The sequence below is a fragment of the Anas platyrhynchos genome, chromosome 3, assembly GCF_047663525.1.
Source record: "Anas platyrhynchos isolate ZD024472 breed Pekin duck chromosome 3, IASCAAS_PekinDuck_T2T, whole genome shotgun sequence".
NCBI classification, from domain to species: Eukaryota; Metazoa; Chordata; class Aves; order Anseriformes; family Anatidae; genus Anas; species Anas platyrhynchos.
This window is the reverse complement of record NC_092589.1, coordinates 96,332,192-96,356,592: the sequence shown is the minus strand read 5'-3', so window position 1 is coordinate 96,356,592 and position 24,401 is coordinate 96,332,192. Positions and strand designations below refer to the sequence as shown.

Below are 24,401 nucleotides of genomic sequence, written 5' to 3'. Positions count from 1 at the left end.
GCCCTATCTCACGACAGTTACCACTGTCTGGCCCTATAGTTCAGGATTTGGTGAAGCCATACATCTCTTCAGCCTAAGCCTCTGACCCTAATACCAGACCAGGGAATCTCTTGGGTGGGACATTCTTCACTGCTCACATTGGACCAAAGTCACATTCCAAGAAACCTTAAACAGTTTCTGAGGATAGAGATAACGAGCACAACTCACTAAATGATTAGTGAAATTACTTGTGAGAGGGGAGATTAATAATAAGCAAAATTTAGACAATGTTATTGCATTTTTAATGCACCTGAGTTGTCCTAGCCCTGAAACCTGCCTGCTCCCTGACCCCACTTCCCTCACTTCTTCCAAGCCTTGAATGCTTGCTCATATATACCTGCACTTATCTCTGAGGTGCTTACAAGACTTGGCGGCAGTTGAATGCAGGGATAGATTTTAGGGTTAGGGGCTAAAATTGTTAAAGCATGACATGAAAAGAGCAGTTTGCAATTTCTGAGAGCCAAGAAGGGACACTCAAAGCAAGGGAGGGTCAATCTGAACTGCACCAGAACAGGCAGGTGCAGCACAGCTTCTGGAAGAGGAGAAGAAATTTTGACTTTGTTTGTGACAGTAAGTGGGATGGTGACAGGGCACAGGAAGTACTTAAGGAGCATACCACAGAGATTTGGCTTTGTTAATAGTAGATGAAACTAGTATTAATTTATAAGTCTCATTTACACAATGCTGTAAAAATAATTCAACATAAGGAGTCACCCAAATTGCTGTTGAAGCTAGTCTGTTTTTTAAAGGATAAGTGATTCAGCAAATCTTCAGCTCTTTCTTCTTTTTAATAGTTCTTATTCTGAAGCCTATTTTCGTACCGAAAATATTTTATTTAACAAGTTACAGTCCATCAAACTAACACCATATCAGCCTTTTTTTCCAAAGGAATAGACTTCCCTACCCTGGCAAATGGTCTTTGCTTCCATAGTACTTTGTTTTCATGTTTTGCCAAGCATTAGATACCAATAAAGACAAATCTGCTGTCACACTGTCAGAGTAATAAGAATGTCAGGTTTTATTTATTTATTTTTACCATTGGTAGTAAGTACAATACTATTTTACTGAGCTTTCTATTTCCTTTAAGGGTTTCGGTTTTGTTGTTGTTACCTTCAGCGAGGCCCGAAATACCAGGAAAAGCAACAAGGCATTCAGCTTAGATTAAAAATCGACATCACAAGTGCCACATAATTCTCATCTGGTGGGGGCTTCCTTGCGCTGCCAGGCTGCAGGAACTTCTTAATTGTAGGCACATTGCTCATTTTTGTTTTAAAGGCCTAAAAAATAAAAGCAAGAGAGATAAATCCCAACTAATCCAGCAGCAAAGAGTGCTCCTTGCACAGGACACAGGACAACTACTTCCCCCTGCTGATAGAAGAGATCCTAGCAGTCATTTAGAGTGCAGATCTAAGCAGTCTCCTTTTGTCTAACAGGAGAAGGACCTGCAAAAAGCCTGCTTTTACCAGCAAAAGCAGTGTTGGAGCAGACAATATCTAAGAAACTCTGCTGCCTGAAAGAAACCAAAGGCAAAAACCTGGGGCATCAGGGATTAGTTTTAAAGGTCCATGTACTAACCAAATTCATGTCCTTTTTCTTTTCATTGCTAGATATGATAACAACGTGATTTCCACATTTACCACATTACAGAGGTATCTGAGCTCTGTTTACATCTAGCATGGCCACTGTTCTCACACTGTCCCAGCCCTTCTGGGATCGCATGGGTGAAGGTGAAATAGCTGGAGGCATCCTTGGCTCATCTCATTTGTCCACTAGAGGCTTCTTGTACTACGTGTTGCACCTTAATGTAGACAAAACTATACATGGAGCTGTGACACAGGCCTTTGGGGAGACCTGTTCCCTGATGGAGTAGTGTCTGGAGGCTACAACAGTGATTAAGGCAGACTGGGGCATCTGAGGTGACTAGAGAGGCCTGTGTTAAGTCAAGCTTCCTGAGACCTCTTACTGTACAGACAGTCTGAGAAGACTGTCTGAAGGAGATTTTGGGTAGCTGGAGATCCCATCTTTAGCTGAGAAATCTTACATACACAAGAACCAACTCGAACAGTGGAGCTAAGGGAGAGGGGCTTCAGAGTAATAGCCATTTCTTGCTGGCAGATGTATGAACATAATTTCCTCTTCCTTGCAAGCACAGGAAAGATAAAGGGGAATGCAAGAAGCAAGAAAGTAAAACTTACTTTGTAAGTGAATATCAATTTTAGCAACTTTTCTCTACTGGCGGTGAAGGAATCCCTTACAACTAAGCCATGGCTTCAGCAGGACTGTGACCATGCCCGGTGGCTAAGATATTTTCCCAAAAGATGGGAGATAGAGGCCACAATTCCTGAAGCCCAAAAAACTACATACAGGTTGTAGTACGGCACATGTTGCTGCCTACTTTGTGGCTGAAGCACTTCATTCTGTCACACAAAATTCAGACTTAAACTATTAGGGTTGAGATTTGGGGAAAAAAATAAAATAAAATTCACCTTCTTTCCATTCCCCTCCTCCCTGTCCTGACACCTTTTCCTTATCAGTTCCAAGCAGAAAACCTAGCTGCTGTAGTCTGATGCTGCACTCTTTCTTTTGTTAAGGGGATTAAAGCCCAAGTCTTTGAGTGCATCCTTCAGGTTAACAGTTTCCAAGCACAAAGAAGAATGACCTCAACATCAGAATCGTCAACCCATATTTGCATTGCCTGATTGCCTGCACTGCTTTATTTACCAAGATTACAGGCACAAGGGTGAACTACTGAACAGTATTTGATTTTTCCAATCTCAGACTATTTGGCTCCACTCTATCTCAACTCTTTATGATTCCCTCAGGTTTGCCCATTCACTGAGTTCTACAGCATGCTGCATATCTGGAAGCTTCTCATTTCTGGTCAAATCTCACAGCAAAAGTGTCTTACTTCTGCTTGGTTTCATACTTTGTATATGGCACAAAGCAGAGAATTAATTCTTGATGATATCGAGTTGATTTTTGAAAGAAAATGCTGGGTAATGCCAGGGCTTGAGTTCCTAGTCATAGTGTAGAAGTCAGAAGTGGTGAGGTTAATAGGATCCCAAGTTTGCAATTCCAGCTAGTACAGAAAAATGACACGCTGCACTGTACTCTAACATGTCGATCTATATCACAGCCTTAAGAGGTAACCCTTAACACGGTTAGGCAGGGGCACAGTGTCTTGCAATGAGTCAGCTAAATCTGCTGTGTTCCATATTAAACAAACATAGCCAGGGATAGCCTGTTGGAGAGCCCACAGAATTGATTTACATAGAATGGAGAGATGATCACTTCAGGATTGTCCCAAAATTAAAGTTTTGAGGTCTTTGTACTGCACGGTTCCTGAATTCAGGCATGTTCAGTGACAAGATTACCTGCAGCTGAGGAAACCCAGAAAGCACAGCAGGTACTTTCTCCTCCACTGCTAAAATGGCTTCCAATAGCTGAACATCTGCCCAGCTGAGTCGGTTCCCCACAAGAAAGTCTTGGCCGTGTTGTTTCAAAATCTGTAGAATACAAGAGAAGATGGGTTGCAGATGAGAACTGGAGATATGATGCCTGGCAGCTAAGTCTCATGGCACAGCTGTAGAGCTGAACAGCAACTGTAACTGAAATTTCAGTTTTTAGCTGGAAACCTGTGAGCCTAAGTCACTGCATCATTGTTGGAGAAAAATCTTATAGCATACAAATTACAAACTTGGGTCATTTGGTAATGACAAACGACAAAAGGTGTGGGAAAAATGGACAAAACCACAGACTCGAGTAGGCTATTAAGAGTCAAAGCATTAAAAATAGGGATAATGGAGGAATTAAAGAGTAACTCAGAAAACTTATAAAATGGCCACTTAGATATTTCATTTCAGTTATGTCCAATGTCCAGGAAGCAAACTTAAAAATGCAAAATTACAATAGCTAACCAAAGAGAATCTTTGCCTTTGGGAGCAAGTTATTATAGTCATAAGACCTTCTAAGATGTTCAGCCTTTATTATTGTTTTCCATCAAAGCTAGATGAATGTTACAGAAGTGAAAAATGTTGCCAGATGCCTGAGTCATATGGGTTTGGTTTGTTGTCTCTGAAAGTGGGATGTGCAGAAATCTAGGACTGTTTTTTTTTTTTTTTTTTTTTTTTTTTTTACTAAAGGAGTCCTAATATCATGGTGTTTTTGTCTCTCTATCTGATTTATTTCCAAGGGATTTTTTCATTATTCTAATGAAAGTGCTCCAAATAATATTAAGTACAACAGAGAGATGTGCTATGAAAAAATGTAAGAACAGAACTTTTATCTCAAGGAAAACATGCTTGCTTTTACTTCAGTGAAAATATTTGCTGTGTAAGCTGCAAACATTTTGCTTTCTTTGCTTTGTAACTGTTCAAATACTACAGCCCTGATGACACAAGATAAACAGAAAATTCACTGTAGCATTTTCCCTTCTTTGTGAGAGCCAGGAAAGCCAAGGGATCAGATCTAACCTGCATTACAAGTGTGTTCTTATTTTTGGGGAACTTTTTGATAATTGCAAGTACAAGATTTATACACACATCCTCACCATCACTTACCTTTTCAAAGACTGGGAAGTATCTCTTTGTTGCCTTCTCTTCAATTGAGGCAAGGTTTTTTGGCTTTGCCTCAGCTGGAGCGAAAGGAAACATCATAATCATTTGCATCAGATCTGTTATTCCTTCCACATACATGTCGATCCTATCGGAGGAAGACAAGAGCATAGGAGTTATTTCATCTGCTTTCCAATTAACTAAGGCAACTTACAGGAATTGTGTATCACCACCATAGTGCCAATTTTCACAGCCAGTACAAATACAAACTAAAAGGACTAAAACCCTATTTCTGTTCAACAGGATTTCAGAAGCTTTGGGTAAAACTTAACAAAGGCTAGAGACCCTGTTCTTTGTTGTGTTAGCTTTTCTCACGCCTTTCTACTGGATTTACAGGATTACATCTGTTGTATGTAATGCAGCTATCAAATAACAAATTGCTCATTAAGTGAAAGGAATTGTTACAGTACAGGGCTCTCTCCTTCAGGTCCTTCCCATAGAGGTTGTATTTCCCCGCTATGTAGCAGAGGATGGCTCTGGTCTGCACCATCTTCATCCCATCAATCTCCACCATGGGCACTTGCTGGAACAGCAGGTCTCCACCTAGGGCAGAAAGGTGAGGGAAACCTCATTAGTTCCTCCTGGACTTCCAGCTTTACAGAAGAATGCATTTCCTCTGCAGTGTAAATCATTAATGCCTTGCCCTTACTCTAAAAAACCACGCAGTAATTAAACATTGTGGGAAAGATCAAGCGCTGCTAATAGGCATCAGAGCTGTGTAGCTGGGTCATGGCAGTGCAGCTGGGCCCCTCGCTTTGCAGCTCTGCCAGAGCCTCGCTGGCTGATGGGAACTGGCAGCGCCTGCTCCTCTGCACTGCTGGACCCTGGCCCTGCTGGCAGGAAAAGACTCAGCCAGCAGTTGCAGCCCAAGGGATCAGAAGAGAATAAAGAGCTGTGTTAAATCTGAACTTAAAAAAAAATAAATAAAGAGTTCAATTATTTTGAATACAGATAAGTTTCCTGGCAGGACATAAAGACCTCCATCCCTCCTGCCCCTGCCCTGGTACTCCCCTTTTCTCCTGGTGCTGGAAGGAGTTTGGCTGGTCCTCCAGCGAGAGCTCAGCTGCCATAAAGGTTCAGCACAGCAAAGCCAGTCTTTCCTGACCAGTTTTCTGCTGGACTAATTCCCTGTCTTTGGAGATACTCCCTGCTCCATTTACACGGTCAGGGCATCCAAAGAACAACCCTGCCTTGTTAAAATCAGATCAAAACTCCAAATTCGAGTAGGCAGCTGTCACTTTGTACTGCTGGAAGTTAATCATTGATTTTAATTGCTTGATCTTAATCTATTCATTACACATTTCTTTATAGTAAAAGAATTTACTTCCATAGGCACTTTTGCCTACTTTCTTCTCCACAGAGCTACTAAAATGCTTTGCTAACCTCAAATAGATAAACTTTCTTCACTCATTCTATACTATTTGCAGTTTAAAGGTTCCCTCTATGGCAAGGAATAGCCTGTGTTTGTTTCTCAGAAACATTCACAAATGGATCATACATTATTGTATCCAGAACACACTTCTACAGACTGAGGAAAAAAGACCCCCATCTAGTGCAAGCACCATGGAACAGGAAAAACAGCAGCTAGGCAAGAGTACTTTTCAGCAGGAAGATGCACCAAGTGGATAATAAAATCTGACTTTCTGTCCTTTGACAAAAGGTGTGATGTAGCAAGTGTGAGAAAAGTGAACGCCCAGGTGGTTTTTTTTTGTTTGTTTTTTGTTTTTTATCTACAGAAAGGAAGATTTATCTCTTATGACCAGCAGCAGACTGCTTCTCCTAACCTTGCAATGACGACCACTTCACATAAGCACAGCACAGAATATTTTTGCAGGACTTAAAGCAGTTTGCCAGTCATTTTGCTGATGGTATTGTGCTGTCTGTGAGCAATCAGAAAACAAACAAACAAACAAACAAACAATCATCTAGACCAATCTGTCACAGAACAGCAGTGTTTCTTGACATCGGGGTAGCAACTTGGGCAACCTGTGGCCAAGCAGGTTGAGCCAAGCTAGTTGCTGTCAGGGCAGTGGGTATGGGTCTGGCCAGGAGGATGCTCCTGACCTCTCAGCCTCCAAGGCAGCTCGCTGGCTGCAGACTGCATGCTAGAAACAGCCTCCGAAATCTTCACAGTACTGGGAAACTGCTCAGACCATCAGCTGCCATGGGCCAAAGTTGCTCCTAGACCATTGTAACAGTGCGGTGGTGCCTGAGCACAGCATGCCCCAGGCAAAGGTGTATTGGCAGAAAAAGGCAAAAAAAAAGAGAGGGAGAGGCAGTGGAGGGTTATTCATGTTCAGACCTGCCTTGCACAGCTGGCAACATGCCAGCAGTCCTTTATCACGTTGACTAATATTTGTCTTTCTCCAGCTCATTGTACCAAAGCCCGCCTTTTCCTTTGTGTTCTCAGGTTCTTAAGCTCAATATACATACATGTAGAGGCTCTTGATCTTCTTTATAGTATTTCCCTGTCCTTTTCATTGCCGCTTAATTCTCCTCTCTGGCTATGGATAGGCTTGCATACTATACACAGGATTATACCACCCCATCTGGATTAGGTATGCCTGAGAAGGAAATTCAGATTTGGGCTTTCACTACCTGAGATACCGTATTTAGACCTCTGTCTGTTGTCTGCACACTGCATGGCTCTCCCACATCACCAGATTCCCAGCCAGATGGACCTGCAGCTGTAATTCTGATCTTACTGACACCACTTTTGTTGGGTTGCTTTGTTCATTTTAGCTTTGCTCTCAGCTCTTCTTTAAACACAGCTTCCCCTTTCTGAGCAGGCAGCCAGAGCACAGCCAAGTCATTTTCCAGGTGTCTTAGTATGTCTGGGCAACTTCAGCCTGACGCCCCTCTGGCGTGCTGGGAGGTTTCTGTAAAATGTTTTGGGCAGCAGGAAAACCATGGGACAGGGGCACTCTGTAGTGCCCCTCACAGTCCCCACTCCTTCCCCACCCAGGCAGCAAGGTCTTCTCCTTCCAAGGTGGCTGCAGGAGGTTTTGCTGTTGGGTTTCATCTGACCAAGTCTGAAGGGCAGTGGCAGGGGCTATGCACTGGTGTTTGGGAACTGGTCTCCCTTCTGGCTTGCTGCTTTGACCACGTCAGATTTCCTGCAGGTCTTTCTTCTGTCTCCCTGTATCTTTTTATCTGGGGGAAGCTTCATGGCTCAGGTACATCCTGCTCAGCTGGCCTGATACCTTATTGCCATGTCAAGCCCCATCTTAGACATCCATGTTTCCTCCCTGTTGTTTGCACGAGGGTGTGCAATGTAAGGACTCTCACCGGTGTGTTCACACAGAATCTAGTACAAAAGAAAACTCTTCCCTAGGAATTTTGGTGCCATGCAAGCCTTTCACTCACTTTCCACCTCCCCAAGGTTCAGATCCCACACAGGGTGGCATTGTACACACTATTTTTACTAGTGAACTCTACAATACCTCAGGCCAGCTGGCGCAGAGCAGCCATACTCACTCAATTCAGCTCTCTCTGCCTACACAATACGCTAGCCACAGCTAAAGGACATCTTGGAGATGGGCCTGGCCAGGTCCCAGGAGCTGCCTCAGTACATGCTGTGTGCCCAGGACCCATGCTACATTCCAACAGAACAGATAACCAAGTTGTACATAGGAACATTTGCTGTCTGTGCTCAGTGTATTACTAAAAACACAGTCAAAGAAGCTGGGACTTCTAGCTTATAGGAGTTTTTTAGCACTGCAAAGAGCAGATTACACAAAACTAGCATTTCAGTGCACTAGGTGTGCACCTAGAGTTTTGCATTGGCTTACATGATGCAATTTTAAACCACAGATTTAGCTAAATTGGAGCAGTTTTTTTGACAGACAAACCCTCAGGTATCATATTCTTACCTTTGATTAACTTTTCTAACTGTTCTTTTGTTTCCACAAAGTTTTCTTCAAACTGGAAAAGAAGAGAGAAGAACATTACATGGCTGTACTTCAAAGTTTCTTTTGTGAGTGCATGTAACCATGAGCAGCACAACCCAACCAAGCCGGGCACGATGAGCTGGGTCTTCAGCTGCACATGCCCTGAGGATTCCCCACCCATTCCCTCAGTCAGGAGAAGTGGAAGGGCCTGGCCACTTCTGCCTGAGTGCACTGGTGCAGAAATAATCAAAGCACATGTAGAAACAGAGCACAGGCATCTACAGGAGGAATACAGGTTGCAGCCAGTGCCAAGGGAAGCACAGGGTAAAAACAGCCAACACCACCCCCAGAGCATGCAAGCCAACAACACCTTTTTTTTTGTTTTGTTTTTAATATACAACTGGAAAACTCAGATTCATTAAGGGTCTTTAAAAAATTCCCCAATTTTACCCGTTATGATTACTTTGACAGACTCTATAAAGCTGTAAGTTCTATGGAGTTTGCATCCCAAATACCAGCTACTGATCACAGTAGGTCCAAAACATGCAGTGCCACTGGCCAAATAACTTTTGCCACCCTCCTGCGGTCACTTACACTCTGCGTGCATGTTAAATTGTTCCATGCAGTGTCCAGTTGGAAACATCAGCCTGGAACAAGGTGCCAAGTGCCAACTAACCTCCACGCCGGCTGCTGCCAGCAGCCATCGGATCGGCTCCATTCGTCCCCTTCCATTAATGTAGGTGAGCCTGGGCTTCCCTGACATGCTGCTGAGCTTCTGGATCCCTGGAAAATATTAAGCTGAAAACAAATATCTCATTGTCCTGGTTTCAGTTAGAATTAATTTTCTTCCTAGTAGCTGGTGGAATGCTGTGTTTTGGCTTGGGATGAGAAGAGTGCTGATAACACCCCGATGTTTTAATTGTTGCAGAGCAGTGCTTATACCAAGCCAAGGACATCTCAGCCTTTTGCTCTGTCCTGCCAACAGGCAGGCTGGGGGTGCAGCAAGAGCTGGGATGGGACAGACCCAGGACAGGTGACCCAAATTAGTCAAAGGGGTATTCCATACCATCTGACGTCATGCTAAACAATATATAGGGGTGGCTAGCCGGGGGGGGGGGCGAACTGCTCGGGGTTAGGCTGGGCATCAGTCAGCGGGTGGTGAGCAATTGCACTGTGCATCACTTGTTTGTACATATTATTATTAGTAGTACTATTATCACCATTGTATTATTACTATTATTATTTTATTATTATTGTTATTATTATTTTCCTGTCTTATTAAACTGTCTTTATCTCAACTCACGGGCTTCACTTTCCATTTCTCTCCCCCGTCCCAGAGAGGGAGGAGGAGGGTGAGCGAACGGCTGCGTGGTGTTTAGCTGCCGGCCGGGTTAAACCACGACACCCATAAAGCTGGTATAAGCACCATTATTTTAGGGGAAAAAGAAAAAAAAAAAGCCTTTTATTTTCACTATGCCTGCTGGAATTGCCCACCCTCTAATTTAAAATAAAAAATGAAAGATGCACCAGGGATGTGACACAGCCTATGCTAGGAAATCAAAGATGAACAGATTGGTAAAGTCTTTCCCAGTGCTGCTAGGAAGGATTTTTTTTTTTTTTAATGATGCAAACACAGACATGCTTAAACAAGTGCTATGGATCCTGAGCTACTGGGGAAAGCTTGCTTCATTACAAGACAGTTATACAACGTCACTGAAAATCCTGCCACATCCCCAGGGTAAGTTATTCAGTTACCCTCACTGCCATAGCTCCACTGAAAAGAAGCACAAGATGTTTTATTGCTAGGCTGGAATTTGTCTAGCTTTGTTTGCCAGATGTCAGAGAGCCTTACGAAGCTTCACCTGCCATCCACTTCTTTCTTGGTACAGGATCATTATGATCATAGTGATTAAATGAATCATTAATCTTCTCTTTATTCCATGAAACAGGCCGAACTTCCGTGGTGCTCCCCTTGAACGATCACAGCCTATTCCCTTATTGCTTATGGTCTTCCTTGAAACCAGACCTGGAGCCTGGCTGCAGGCTTCAGGTGCCTCCCAGGTATCCCCCAGGGCACCAGAGCATTGCGTGTCCCAGGGACTTGGGCCACTCTCTGAGAGAGGCTCACAGAAGCTCACATTTTCTTGCCCTAATTTCTCAAAAATGGGACTAGCATTCCCCTTCACAAACATGTTAGTATCATACACTAATGACTGGGAGAAAAAAAAGCCTAAAAATGGGTAACTGAAGCATGTCCAAATGTCTCGGAAACCAAAGAGTAGAGTGCCTGATTTAAAAAAAAAATAAATAAAAAAAGAAGGCAAACAAACCAGCAAACAGAAGCTCTTACCAATTATCCCAGTCCTCCCAGAGCTACCAGCTGAAGCTGCAATACCAGGTCTGTGGCACTGTCATGATTGCGTCCACATAACGTGTCCCACTGCCCCCACGTAACATGCCCCCATGTCCCCAGTCAGGCTCAGTATGCTCTAGCAAAGTTCTCTTTTACACCTCTTTTTAAAGTGTTCTTAAAATAAAGTGTGTTTAGAACATACTTTGCCAAAACTTGATTTCAAAGAGCAATCAGACTGAGAGCTCTCCCTTGAGCATTCCTGTTAAGAATTAAGTTCTATCTCTACAAAAAACAAGGATAGTTTGGGTGACTTGGACATGACCCAAACAGACACAGAAGAGACATGATCACCTCCAGTTTCAGGATGCAAACAGCTGCTGCTTGCAGTGCTTTATCTGTAAAACAGCAGCTGCATCATTTTCTGCACATGTTGTGTGAATTGCATTTACTACATGACAGTGCAACTTAGCTCTGTAGTTCAAGGCTGCTGACCTAGTGCCTCTTCATGACCACATTTATCAAAAACATCACACCCATATCATTTCTACACACATTGCCCCAACCTGTGTTGTGCAGAAATTTACAGCAAATAGGACTTTTCCTTTAACTATCAAAGCCAAAGTTTCTGCAATACCAAGTATACGAAACATAATCAGCTTGGAAAATCATCTGATGTTTTCGTAACGAAAGCAGAGGGAGTGCAAAGCCTTAGGTAACGTTTCTATCATTTTACATGAACGAGAAATTCTATGTAACATATAGATTATGTGAAAAGAAAAACTACAAGTGGATAATAAAAACCTGTCATCAGCTTAAAATATTTTAAGAATAAATAACAACTATCATCCGTAAGTGGATATTAACTGTCTTAAACTTTTGACATAGAAAAAAATACTTGTTTTTCAGGTAGTCTTCTGAATCTTTAGATCCACTGAGTGTGTCTCCACTGACTAGAAAAGGAAGCGTAACTGACATGTAGCTGACACATCTAGCTCACAAAGGCAGCTATATTTCAGTGCCTGGATCTGGAGCTGAGTCTTGACCTGAGGGCTCAGTTCAGTTGAACTAATGCTGCTTGAGATGAGGAGGTAGCACTCTGGATTTGTCGGAGCTCCGTTTTTCTGAAAAGTCAGCCTGATGCTTGGCAAGAAACCATAGGTTCAGTCAAGCTCACCTCAGTGGAAACCCACGAATCACTTCAGGTCCAAAAGCAAATGGATGTGTCTATGTACACGTTTGCTGCTTTTGTCTAAATTCCATATTTACGTCCTACTCCCTCCCTCTGTGGTTTATATCCTGCTTCACTCAGCTCTGAACTACACCACAGGGCTGCTTTCTCAGCCCTGCAGCTCCCAGCTTAACCTACTCTTACATTACCTCAACAGTTGCTCTAAAATACCTGGAAGGAGCTTCACTAGAAATAGTACCTTAAGCACTTAAAGGAAATAGTTTCGATGTTAGGACTTACCTTCTGAGCTTAGCCTCTGCTGAACGCAGGCGCCTTCCCTCCCTGGTTTATCTCTGGAGCTCCTCCTACCCCTGGGGAGTTTCCAGCCATACCCAATTGCAGACAAAATTCTCCCTATGCCGTAAAACTGGCTCCACAGAGCTTAAAGGGGTACGTGTCTGAAAACTGCCGTCCAAGGCGGAGAATCTCTTTCTTTTGCAGTTTGCTGATTCGCCTATACCATGGCGTAGTTGCAGAGTTTCTTGTGGCCATTTACTCAGGTTCCTCTCTTGGAGTCTTTGGGGTGTTTCACTCCAATGCCTTACACACAGGAGCTAAACACTTTAAAACATTGAGAACAAAGATTTTTCTGGATCTCATTTAGGGTAACAGTAACTACTTAAAAGTAACCAGCAAAGTTTCTAGGCCTATCTCACTACTTAATAGTAACCTAGTATTTTATTTTCTGTGTTGTCTGGCCCAGAAAATATACACAAAGTATGGGATAACAGTGCCCAACTACTTCAAAATACAGTTTGCCCGTGCTTAGTGATAACTTGGTATAAAAAAATAGATAAGCAGCTTGTGTCAGAACTGAACCCATGTCATAAGGCGATAGCATTATTTTGCAAGTTGAGTGTATGTGGCAAATGCCCAGTTAGAGATGAAATAAACTATGATTTTCTTGTGCTGTTTCAGTGAGACATGACTGCCTCAGCTTTGCTATCTAGATGTCATATGAAATGACTAAAAGTGGATGTGAATAGATAAAAGGTGGTCTGGCAGATGGGAAACAGGATTCTGACACCAACTATCACGTCCTTTAGTGTAGGCTCACATAGGATATTGAGCATTACTTTACATCTGCATTAGATATTAGTACAGATAATTTGAAGATCTGTTCATAAAACCCACACTGTTATCAAAACTCTATTTATCAGTCTAAAGCCACAACTGTACCAACACAGCACCTCAAGATGGGGAATCTCAGGACAAAAGTCTCTAGCTAGCTATCTGGAGGAAATCCCCCCAAAACTGCTATTTTATTTTTTCCTCACATTTATGGTTTTGTGATGGTTTGTGATGGTTTCCTTACCTGGAAGTTGCTGTCAGTCTCTTCCACAGGATGCAGTTTCACTACAGGCTTCTTGGAAATTATGCAGTCAGAGACTGATAGTGTATGCAAAATACAACTGTATGGCTCTTCCTCATGCCTAATTCTCTCTTTGAGGTTCATCATCTAGTGAATAAAGCACAGCCTTAAATGTCTGCTTCTGCATTGCTTCCATGTCAAACCCAGTTAGCTCCCTCCAGAAAATTCCCGAGTATAGGTCATAAGTATGTGTTCATACCTGTCTGCATTGGCAGCACTACATCAAGATTAATCTATTCCTGCTTTTGAGGTTTCTGGTACCAGCAAGTACCTGAGTGCAAGGGTTGGTTCAGGAAAAGTGACCAAAGCATGCAAGTCTTCCTTGTCCTTTCTGCAGTCTCCAGTGCTAACAAGGGCAGCAAGAGGGCCTGATGGCCAAGAAGAGGGGGTCCATTGTTCTCTTTTTATTTTGCTTTCAGCACAGCCTTTCATAGTGTAATTTCTAAAGCTCCATTGACATCTATATCTGTTGCCTATGAGGTTGCTTTCATATGTAACTTGAATAGCTGTTCTATGAACCTCTAGAGTAGAAAAGAAAACGAGTTTCTTTTACAAAACATTTGGTAAGCCACACCTGTGAGTATTGAAGCAGCTGGCATGGAGCCCAGGTACCACTTAAATGATCTTGGGTTGGGCATAGGCAGATTTTAAATAATACACGTAACATACCCCAGCATGTCAAGTTCCCACTGTGCTCTGTGGATACATTTCATTGTGATGTAGCTTGAAGTCCAAAGATTTCTCTAAAGGAACTTGCCTGTGATCCTCACAAGCCACCCTGCAGCTGACCAGGGGGACCATAGCTGCTTCCAGCAGCATCCTGCCAGAGGTGAAGACAGCATATACAGCTAAATGCCATGGGAGAGTTAAGCAAGAAGGCTCGCAGATTCTCCCTTTGCTTCTGATCAAGCTCTTAGAGTGAAGCACAATGCCTTGATAAAAAATTAGAGTCCATATGAGTACCTAGAACAATCCCTGTGTCACGCAAACCCAGACTTGCCAACTTTTCATAAAGTAACCTTCCAGTGACTGCTCTGGGTCTGTCCTGGAAGCTTTACCGAGCTCCCAAGTACAAGGTCAGCCATGCCCACATTTGCCTTCCTGCGTATCTCTGCAAGCTGTTTGGCACCTGTCCAGGCCACCGGCACAGAAAAGTCTGAGAACAGAAATCCTAATCCCGAGTTACGCCCATGGCGCTGCTGGCAAGGAGAGCTTAAATGCGGAGCCAGAGACGAGATTTATGCTAGCAGACAAAGCGAGGCCAGCGCACAGACTCCAGGCAGCACTGGCACGTGCCTCTCCATATAGCAAAAATTTCCTAAAACAGTGTTGACCTGTGCCAACTAATGCTATCCCACATGGCATTCAAGCACCATGGGTGGGGAAGCGTAGGCTTCATAGGTCATTTCCAATAACCAGTTCAGGTGCAGCCACCTGACTGAGATTGGCTGTAGGGACTTGAGCTCCACCATGCCAAGGGCTGCAAGGTCAGAGAACTCTCCTGGAGCAATGTGACCAGCATGGACATTGACAAATAACACAGACTGATTGTTTGAGGGGGTCTGGACAGAACCTAGAGCAACATTTAGTGATGCACCCAGGAACGAGGACAGTGAGGACAACATGAGGGTAGGCTACAAGCTAGCGGGCAGGGAAAGATGCCTTACGTGGCTTACAACTCTGTGCAACATCAGGGGCCAACCTAAATACCAGTTATGCACATGCCCCAAAGGAGCATAATCTACAGAGATATCTAGCCATCAATTTGTACTACTTTAAAATAAGTTTAAGGCATGTCAGTTTATAGAATGTTACTATTTGGACCCTTTAGCACTTATCGACTATTGATCTAAGCACCTCAGCATGGGCAAAAGGCTTATTACGTAAGCATGAGATATGCAATATCAAGGCTTTAAAGCCAACTGAAAAGTAACTCTAATCCATATTGTGAAATATTTATCTTAAATAAGTAAGGTATTATAATGACTTATTTCAACTTGTAACTTGTGTAAGTGTGTGTGTCCTCTGTATGGTTTCTGGCATGTACTGGGAATACTCCCAGTTTATGTGCATTGTTACAATTATCTATTTAGGAACAGGTAATAATCCAGTTTAGGTTTAAAGAATCTGTCTTCAGAAGGGGATGTTGGGAAGTAAGACAGAACTTTCAGTCCTGTTTTTATCTGATGTTGATCAAGCTGGACAAGAATATGTTTTCAATAAAAGATAAAAATGATTATTTGAAAATATTTAAAAGCAGCCCTTATCCCATGAGACATTTTTTTTTATTTGCTTTGGTCATTGTCTTTATAAAACCAGATTTATTTATACAACTCATATAAGGAGAAACAGATTTCATTGACAACAAAGACAATTTCTTCTCTTATAAAACAGCTTTGTTTTTATTGAAGTTAGTGTTTCCCTGGAGATCATCAGAATTTTCATAAGACCCAGCATTCTTTATACATATTTTAACCTTAGTTTCTCTTCAAAGCCAAATATTATCTCATTTCCTTAGACTCTTCTGCACAGATCCATCAGCACAGAAAGATTCAATGACACATTATTTATACAATCTACAAGTGTCTGACTTATAAGGTAATCTTTATTTGGTGTTTTGTGTCATCTTCAAAATTGTAAGATATGTGTGTTTTAATGATATTTATGAGTAAACTTCTACCTCTGCATTTACCTGTCTTGCAGATACATTTAACAGTTTGAGAAATGTAAGCTCAATATGATATTGTTTTGCCCCTGTTGCATGTTCAACATCATACAAATCTAGGAAAAAAATATAAATAACAATAAAAAAAAATAAAAATAAAAGTTCAACTAGGAAAAGGGGCTGAAAAATGACCGCAGATGGAACTTGGCTTCATTTCCTATTGAAAATTCTGTGTGTTAATGCTACAGCTTCTTCATCTTGTGGTGACCTTCTTGTCAGGTTGGAGGAAATTTTTAATTGTGGCAATGTTGCTTTCACTTGCTTTAAAAGCCTAAAATTGGAAACAATTCAACTTCTAAGAAGAAGGGTGGAAAAAGTTCTGATGACAAGCCAAGACTTGTGAAATAAGCCTCATCAAGTGGTGGTTCAAAACTGGGAGGGGGCAGTTTCCTAAAAGCAAATGATACAACCTCAGAGAAAAGTAGGTACAAGTCAGGTGGTACAAGTCATAGAATCACAGATTCATAGAACGGCTCGGGTTGGAAGAGACCTGAAAGACCACCTAGTTCCAAGCCCCCTGCCATGGGCAGGGATGCCACCCACTAGATCAGGTTGCCCAAAGCCCCATCCAGCCTGGCCTTGAACACTTCCAGAGATGGGGCATCCACAACCTCTCTGGGCAATCTGTTCCAGTGCCTCACTACCCTGACAATGAAGAGTTTCCTCCTGTCTATTCTAAATCTCTTAGTTTTTAGTTTAAGACCATCCCCCTTGTCCTATCATTATTTACCCAAGTAAAGGGTCCTCCTCTATCTTTTTTATAAGACTCCTTTAAGTACTGAAGGGCAGCAATGAGGTCTCCCCAGAGCCTTCTTTTGTCCAGGCTGAACATCCCCAGCTCTCTCAGCCTTTCTTCATAGGAGAGGTGCTCCAGCAAAGGAAGGTGTAAAGGAGTTTTCAGTACTGGGATAGTCTGCCTTTCAGAATTTAATCTTTCAGAGCTAGAGAGCTGCTTAACACCTGAAAGTTCATGATTTCTTTCAAGATTCCACAGCACTAATTACTATATACTTGATATCACTTTTATCCTTTCAAGTTCCTGACCTCAATGATATCCTCTAACAATGATTTCTGCAGTCCTAGTGTGAAACTGTTACCTTTTTTTCTGCTTGTATTTTGCTGCTTTTAATTTGAGTGTCTTATTCCGCTTATAAGACAGGGAATATGAAAACCACTCTCCCTCTCTTACTGGGACCACAAAGATAAAAAATAATTTATATAATAGTTTTGTTTGTTTCTTTTTAAACACATAGGACCATAATTCACTTCTCACATGTATTTCTCAGCTCTGCTTTTACTTACTATTATTTTATATTCTCTGTGCTTTACTTTATAGACTGTGTTCCCCGATCCTCTCTCTATTACTTCTGCATTCTGGCAAGGAGCTGCCAAAGCATTTTAACTTCTCTTCCACAAAGCTTGGAATGAATATGACTGTCTTATTATTTGATTTAATTACCTGCAGCAAAGAAAATTTGGAGATAATGTGGACGTTTTCACTTCTGCCATCAAGATTGTTTCATCAGTTGGATTTCTGCCCAGGTGAGCTGGTTTCCAAAAAGGAACTTCAAAGAATTCCAAGGAATCTACAGAAAGTGGGAGAAATTTTCATATATATCAGCATATTCCAGTCTCAGCTAAAAGATCATTAAAGTATTATACCTTTACCCACCTTGTAAAGTAGGTGTTGTATATAAACAGGAAAAACCTGATTATTTTGGCAATGGACAACATGAGCAAAATCCTTCTCTTTGCCTTCAGACAGTGTACCTAGAGAATGTACCCAAAGCAGAATTAAGATTTGAAAAGTAAGGAGTGAGCACAAGGAAGTAGGAATGAGCACATTGCACTCACCTTTGGAATGGAAGATACCTTGCACTCAGGCTATTTACTGCCTGGGGCTGGGAAATTCCTACCTTCTTGTACAGCTAATGATGGGTCTCATTAACGAATTAATGAATGTGATTCAGGATCCACTTCTGCTCCTCTCCATTGACTGCAAAGAGGTTTTGGGTCTTGGTAGGTTTGATTCAGTCCCCAGTCTCTTAAATTCTGACAACACAGTAAAAACTCTGCTGTTTGCTATCAAACATGCAAACATACCAAAAGGAGGTATTTACAGTTGAAATACAGGTCATTGTTGGAAGCGCTCCATCCAGTAAGGCTTTTAGCTCGGACTATCATCTGGAAGGCTTACTCTTGTGTTTCAAAACAGGAGAATGGACATCCATCTCTTCTGTCTGTCCATTTTGTGATTATGGGGATGTGGTCTCTCACCTTCTGCCTGACCATTAAAGAGCTCACTTCTTAATGTAGATAACACTATAATTCAAGAAAGTGACCCACTTCTCAGTACTGATAGACATAAAAATTGTGACTAGCTTGATTCAAGAGGAAAATAATTTCTAGAATTTAAAAACGAGTCATTAAATACAGAGTTGATTAAATATTCATGACCTAAACGTACATTTCAGTATTATTTCGGCATTCCTGGTCAGGAATATTGAAAAAAGGCTTTGGGGTACTTGAGAACCAGGGCAATGCTGTGTATAACCTTTATATACAAAGTGATAAATCTGTAGCAAGTAAAACAGTGTAAATACATTCATGTTATGGAAGTGGTTATGTTTCAATAGGTTATGTTTCAATGTGTCTTCCAAGGCTGGTACAAAGTTGGACTAGGTGATCTTTCAAGGTGCCTTCCAACCGAACTATTCTGTTCTATAGCAAACACGGGAATCCACTTTAGGATAGCATTTTTTATTACCAGGAATGTGTATTAGGAGAGTGTTTTTATTAACTTACCTCCAAACAGAATTTGGTCATGACAGCCAAGTACATAACCTTAACCAATAAAATTGTGCAACATTATACAAAAAGATGTATGAATCCTTCTGTAGGTTAAGCCTTTCCATAGGCTTACATACATGATTTAATTACTGTCCAGACATTTCCATCCACATGTTTCATATCTACAAGGTGTTTCCTGTGGACACCCTCAGCAATAAAATCAGCACTGGCTGCTCTAGTGTTGTAGCTGAACGCAGAGATTCCTAGTTTTCCTCATAGGAATGACCAGAAAAGACAGATCAGTCTTTGAGGCTTAAACATATACATTTGTCTTCAATAGGCTGTTTTGGAAAGGTGTGCCTCTTGCTTCAAGGACCAGGACACTATGCAACCTGTGACGTACTTTCCTAGTACAAAAACAATTTCTAGATCCAACAGAAGTACTTTCTCCAGCCTCAAGCCTGTACAGCTTCATATTTATATCTCTTACAATGAGCAAGAAGGTACCATGGCACTAGAAAAATAAACAATGTGCTTGTCTAATTAAGGTTAAGATACACACAGTAATGTTGCACCTTTTTTCTTTTTATGTTGTGTGGGAATACTTTGCATGTGAGAACTTAAACAATGAGGTACTATGCAACGTGTGACAGCTACACCTTTCATTGCAAGGCTGTCGCCATGCAAGCCCTTCTTAGACAAACTTTATCAGAAACGATTGACCAAAAGGTCATTCCGAGAGTAAAGACTGCCTGCAGCAAATCTGCTGACTAATAGCAGAGTTCGATAAGGTAGTTACTTCCTTGACAAAGGGGGTGGATACACATTAGTTCATCTGTGCATGAACTAATGTGTATCTGAGTAGGGCTGGCACAGCTGGGATCGTGAGCTAAGCTTGGGAGCATCAGGCTGAAGGATAAGGTTAAGCTCCTTCTGCCTCTTGCCAGCAGGAAGGTAATATTTCCATTCCATCTACTCTCGATTGACCTTTCCACGTGTGAGTTTGAAGGGTTCTGCTGCAGTGTAGAAATTGTTCTGAAATGGATAGTAGGGCAAGCAACAGAAAGAATTGGAAGCTACAGCATTTTTTATTAATTCTCAGTGTACGTACTACTGATTCAGGTCACCAAATCTCACATTTCTTCCCTCTTGTCACTTTTCTTCTTTATCTTCTGCAAACTTTGTTAATTTTTCTTTCAGTTCCATAAAATGACATAAATAAAATTTTACGTAAAATGTCAAATTGCAAAGTGCCAAGGGTATAACTGTGTTGAACTATCTAACGTTTAGTGACAGAGAGGGCAGGAACAGCCTCTTCTCAGAAAAGCACGCTGAAAGGATGGGAGAGGACTGCAACAGAAGTTGCAGCATGAGAAATTTTAAACAGACAAAGCTGAAGAAAGTTTTGCAATGACTTGGTCAGAACCTGGAGGGGCTGCTGGAGGTGTGTATATGTCTGATTTCTGCTCTGTACTCTTAGGGGGCTTGCAGTTATAACCTTGGAGAGGTTAACCATGCCTTACAGTTCAGTTAACTTACCATCTGGAGATAACTGTTTCTTTCCACTGACTACAAAAGTAGTCATCGTTCAAAATCAAGCACCTGGTGCTTTTAATTCTAGAGTTACTGTACCAGGCTTTGTCTCATTTAGGTCTTTCTCACAGAGGTTGTACTTTTCCTGCTGTGCTGCTGGGGATGGTTCAGGGCCGCACCATCTTCATCCTACATCTCCAACATGGGCACTTGCTGAAAGAGCAGGGCTCCATCTAGGGACAGAGGAAAAGTAACATCAGGCTAATTCAATGCCTTTTGTGTTGTTGAAATTCGGCTAGTACTACAACCTAGTAGTTGCCTAGGGAAGAAATTTTCCCCCAGAGCAAACAGGATATAGAAGAGCCTTTGCTAGGAGCAGGATCTTAAGCACGATGTAAACAATAAAACATTGATTAGCATGGGAGAGATATTGTGGCTGAGCAGTATCCTATGCTGTTGTCCTCTTCCCTCTTTAGGGAAGTGATATCCTCAAAAAACCCACGTCACACTCAGGATGTGTTTATGAACACTTTGCAAAGGTTAAGAGATTCTGTTTCAACTGCTACTAATCACACAAAAATGTTTTCTATGTTGCCATGAATATACAGACACCTTGGACTTTACAATTCTTGAGTTACCATTTTAATAATAAACAAATAGGTTGCTCAACTCCTTATTTAAAAGATGCCTGGTGGCACCCACTAAACACTACTCTCCAGCTTCCCACCTTGCAGCAGCAGTAGCCTGCCAGCTGTCTTTGGCATCTTCCACAAAGACAAGCTTTTTGAATTGTATTGCTACAGGGGATTGACTTAATTCGTGCCAGATGTCCCTGCTGGGGTTGTGCATCAGAAATGAGAGAAATAAAGCCAAACAGCGTGTTCCTGTCTCACCTTTCCTACAACTCATTGCCAAGGGTGAGTGTAAGCCCCAGTGGTCCTCTGAGGGCTCCTCTGTGCCCATGCCCAAGCAGGAACATGCAGCTGATGCTCAGATCCTACCTAGCACCCCCAAAATATGAACCTACCCCCTCCTGAACCTCAAAGCAGTGGCCAATGCTGTTGCGAATCATGGCCGAAAGCACGACAGACACCAGTTGAGTCAGATCATGCTGCTCCATTTTATTGCCCGAATAGCCTAACTTTTATAGTGAACTTTACAGGGGCGGACAGTGTTTCACACACGATTATTGGTCAAGAGCACTCAGACAAACAACTATAAGAAAACAACCCCCACCTGCAAGAAAAGAACCCCCCTTGTGATTAGCAGTCAGGAAAACAACCCCCTTTGTGATTAGCGGTCACGTAGACCCAGTCCTTGAGGCCAGCTGCTGGTAACAGTATTTTCTGAGTTCCTTAATTGGGCGATGTGGGAGTCACTGCTGTGGGAGCTTCTCACAGTTACTCTGGCAGCTTGGCTTGCTCAGCTACAGCAGGCCCTGAGATTTCTAAGGCCTACCCCTGGCTGCTTAAAGCAAGCTCAGATCGAACAATTGTTCCACGGGCACATGTCCACGTCCTGTATGCCAATTCCCAATACAATGCACAGGAGCATTTGCTCCAAGGTACCCAGCAGGTCCCAGTAACCCACATGGCCTTTCCTCCTCTTCCTTTGCTCCTTCCTTCAGTGAGAATTTTCCTACTGCTTTCATTGGGAATGGACTTGTAATTCCACCGACGGCCAATGTTTTTAACCCAAACAGGTTGTGTAGGACCACAGTGCTTACTTCCACTAAGCACAGCTTCTGCCTGGCTATCAGAATGATGCTGCAAGCTGCTTTGTATATATGTCTTGCCAGAGCAAGGGTTGAAAGCAAACCTAAGTCCTTGCAAAACGCATCAGAACTGTCTTAAGCACTTAAGTGCTTTGGGACGGTTCAGAGTGAAGTTATTCTTAGGATCACTGTGCATTCTGCCAAGAGGTATTGGGCCAGCAGCACTGGGAAACAGGGGAGATGATAACAAGCATCTGTATATTTTCTTTGCTTGCTACTGTCCTGAAGGTTGGTAACAGAACTGAAGTACTCTGATGTGTCTTAAGAGCATTATCTACTAAAGACCTAAGTAATTACCACTAGTAATTACAAGTCCTGTACAAGGACTCAAGGATACTCAATAAGGAGGTATTTTACACTTCTCTGGCTATTAGGCAATTCCTGAAGATTGATGGCCTCTAAGACCCCTCTGCTTCTCATGAGGTTTACAAAAGACTTAGATCTAACTTATTTCCTCTCTAGTTTACCCAAAATTTGGAAGATCACAATAATAATCTATAGACCTGTCACTCTGTGGAGGCTAAAAACTAAAGTGATAAAGTGAACTAAAGCGATAAACCTATATGGAAATATCCAGATAAGAAACACACCATCCTTAGAATTATTGCCTATTCCTTCCAGTGAGGAACAGCTCAGAACAGACCCTTGTCCAGCACTACTAATTTTCTTGACAAAAAAATAGCTAGTAACATGATTAAGTTCACCGTAAAGCATACTACCACTGGCCAGGGGGCTGCTTTTCTTCTGCTTTTTACTGTTTATCAACCAGGTTTGATTTGATTTTCTCCATATGAGCACCTAGTGACACCTCGGATATCCTGTGTCAGCTGTTCCAGAAGGCCACGAGTCTCCAGTAGTGCCTGTGTCACACTATGCAGCCCTTTGATGACAGTGTAAGTGGAGGTTGTGTTACATGGAGGGGTACACGCTAATTCATATATAAACACAAAAAGAATGCAAGTTCTCATTAACCCTCTCTCACAGATTAAACTGACACTTAATAAAATATCAGGAAATAACCCATCAGCTGGGCCAGATCAGGGTCTATCTACGTTAGAGGTCTGGAATAGGAGAATGTTTTTAAAGTGCATTTCTTGACTGTACTTTGGCTCTCACCGCATTGTGATCTTGGACTGCACAAAATGGATCTCTGCTGGGTGAAATTAAATTGAAAATTGTGCTTTCAGAGTACAGTCTAAACAGCACTCAGTCACCACAACCACTCAAGCTAGGCTGAAGCAACCCCACCCACAAACCCACACAGCACGGATGCCAAGTTTGCAGTACTGACTGTCCTTCTGTTCAACCTCATTGTTACTGTGCCATGCTCTCTGCTGACGGACATGGCTACAGCCTGCCAGGCTTAGAGCTGACAAACAGACACCCATTTCTTCTGCATCCCCATGTGCGGAACATTCAGCATCATGTCACACCTCGCCTCAGATTCCAGAGAAAAAGTTCAGCAAAGGGATGGAGATCAACAACTATAGGGTTTTCCAAATTTCCTTATTAAACCAATCTGAGATTAAACTGTAATTGCAATCGACATTAGGAAAGCAGGTGACAGATAAATCCTGTATTCTTGCAATGAGAGGAAACCATTCACAGTGCTGAGAACTTCAGCCGCTTTGAAGCTGGGAGATTGACAAGCTCTCAAGTGGGCAATTAATTCATCAAACAGTACTTAGGAGCATTCACTGCATTACAAGGTCAAGAAACATCCTGTTTCTCAGCATATAGCCAGGACTTAAACAACGACATTAGGGATGGAGAAGCCCCAAGCTAACACCCTATGAGCAGCTTTTCAAAGTGCATGAGCCATTTATTTGTTTGATTAAAAACATTTGCCATTCCTTTGTAAGCTCATCTGCTGAAACAATGCACTGAAGAAACTAATAGAGAGAGGAAAAGAAATAACATTTTGAGTATGGGAGTCATTAAAGCTTGGACAGGAATTATACCAGCTCTGTGTGATGGTTTACTACCTTCCCTTTTCATCTCCTTTCTTTGGTTTAAAATTGCAAATTAGATGTTTTTTCATGGGCTACACAGGTTAACAAGGACCCCCTTCAAATCAAGTCTTT

At 42.1% G+C, this 24,401-nt stretch overlaps 1 protein-coding gene and 1 long non-coding RNA gene across 3 annotated transcripts; both read right to left on the bottom strand.

The window, feature by feature from the left end:
- Positions 1-1,033: 1,033 nt before the first annotated feature.
- LOC101797138 (glutathione S-transferase) lies at positions 1,034-12,517 on the bottom strand. Of its 2 annotated transcripts, none has more exons than XM_005009200.6 (7): positions 12,364-12,517; positions 9,219-9,340; positions 8,525-8,576; positions 5,063-5,195; positions 4,599-4,740; positions 3,414-3,545; positions 1,034-1,316 (listed from the first exon to the last, which is right to left on the bottom strand). In XM_005009200.6, exons 2-7 carry the CDS (start codon positions 9,303-9,305, stop codon positions 1,191-1,193), a joined length of 672 nt encoding a protein of 223 aa, XP_005009257.3. In that variant the 5' UTR covers positions 9,306-9,340; positions 12,364-12,517; the 3' UTR covers positions 1,034-1,190. The 2 variants fall into 2 exon arrangements, with proteins under 2 accessions (XP_005009257.3, XP_005009258.3); XM_005009201.6 differs by having other exon boundaries at positions 9,219-9,325; positions 12,364-12,490.
- A 3,363-nt stretch (positions 12,518-15,880) lies between these two features.
- On the bottom strand, positions 15,881-18,535 carry LOC119716523 (uncharacterized). The gene is made up of 3 exons (XR_005264694.2): positions 17,893-18,535; positions 17,680-17,806; positions 15,881-16,491 (listed from the first exon to the last, which is right to left on the bottom strand). It is a non-coding gene; the product is annotated as an uncharacterized lncRNA (long non-coding RNA).
- Between the last annotated feature and the right edge of the window lie 5,866 nt (positions 18,536-24,401).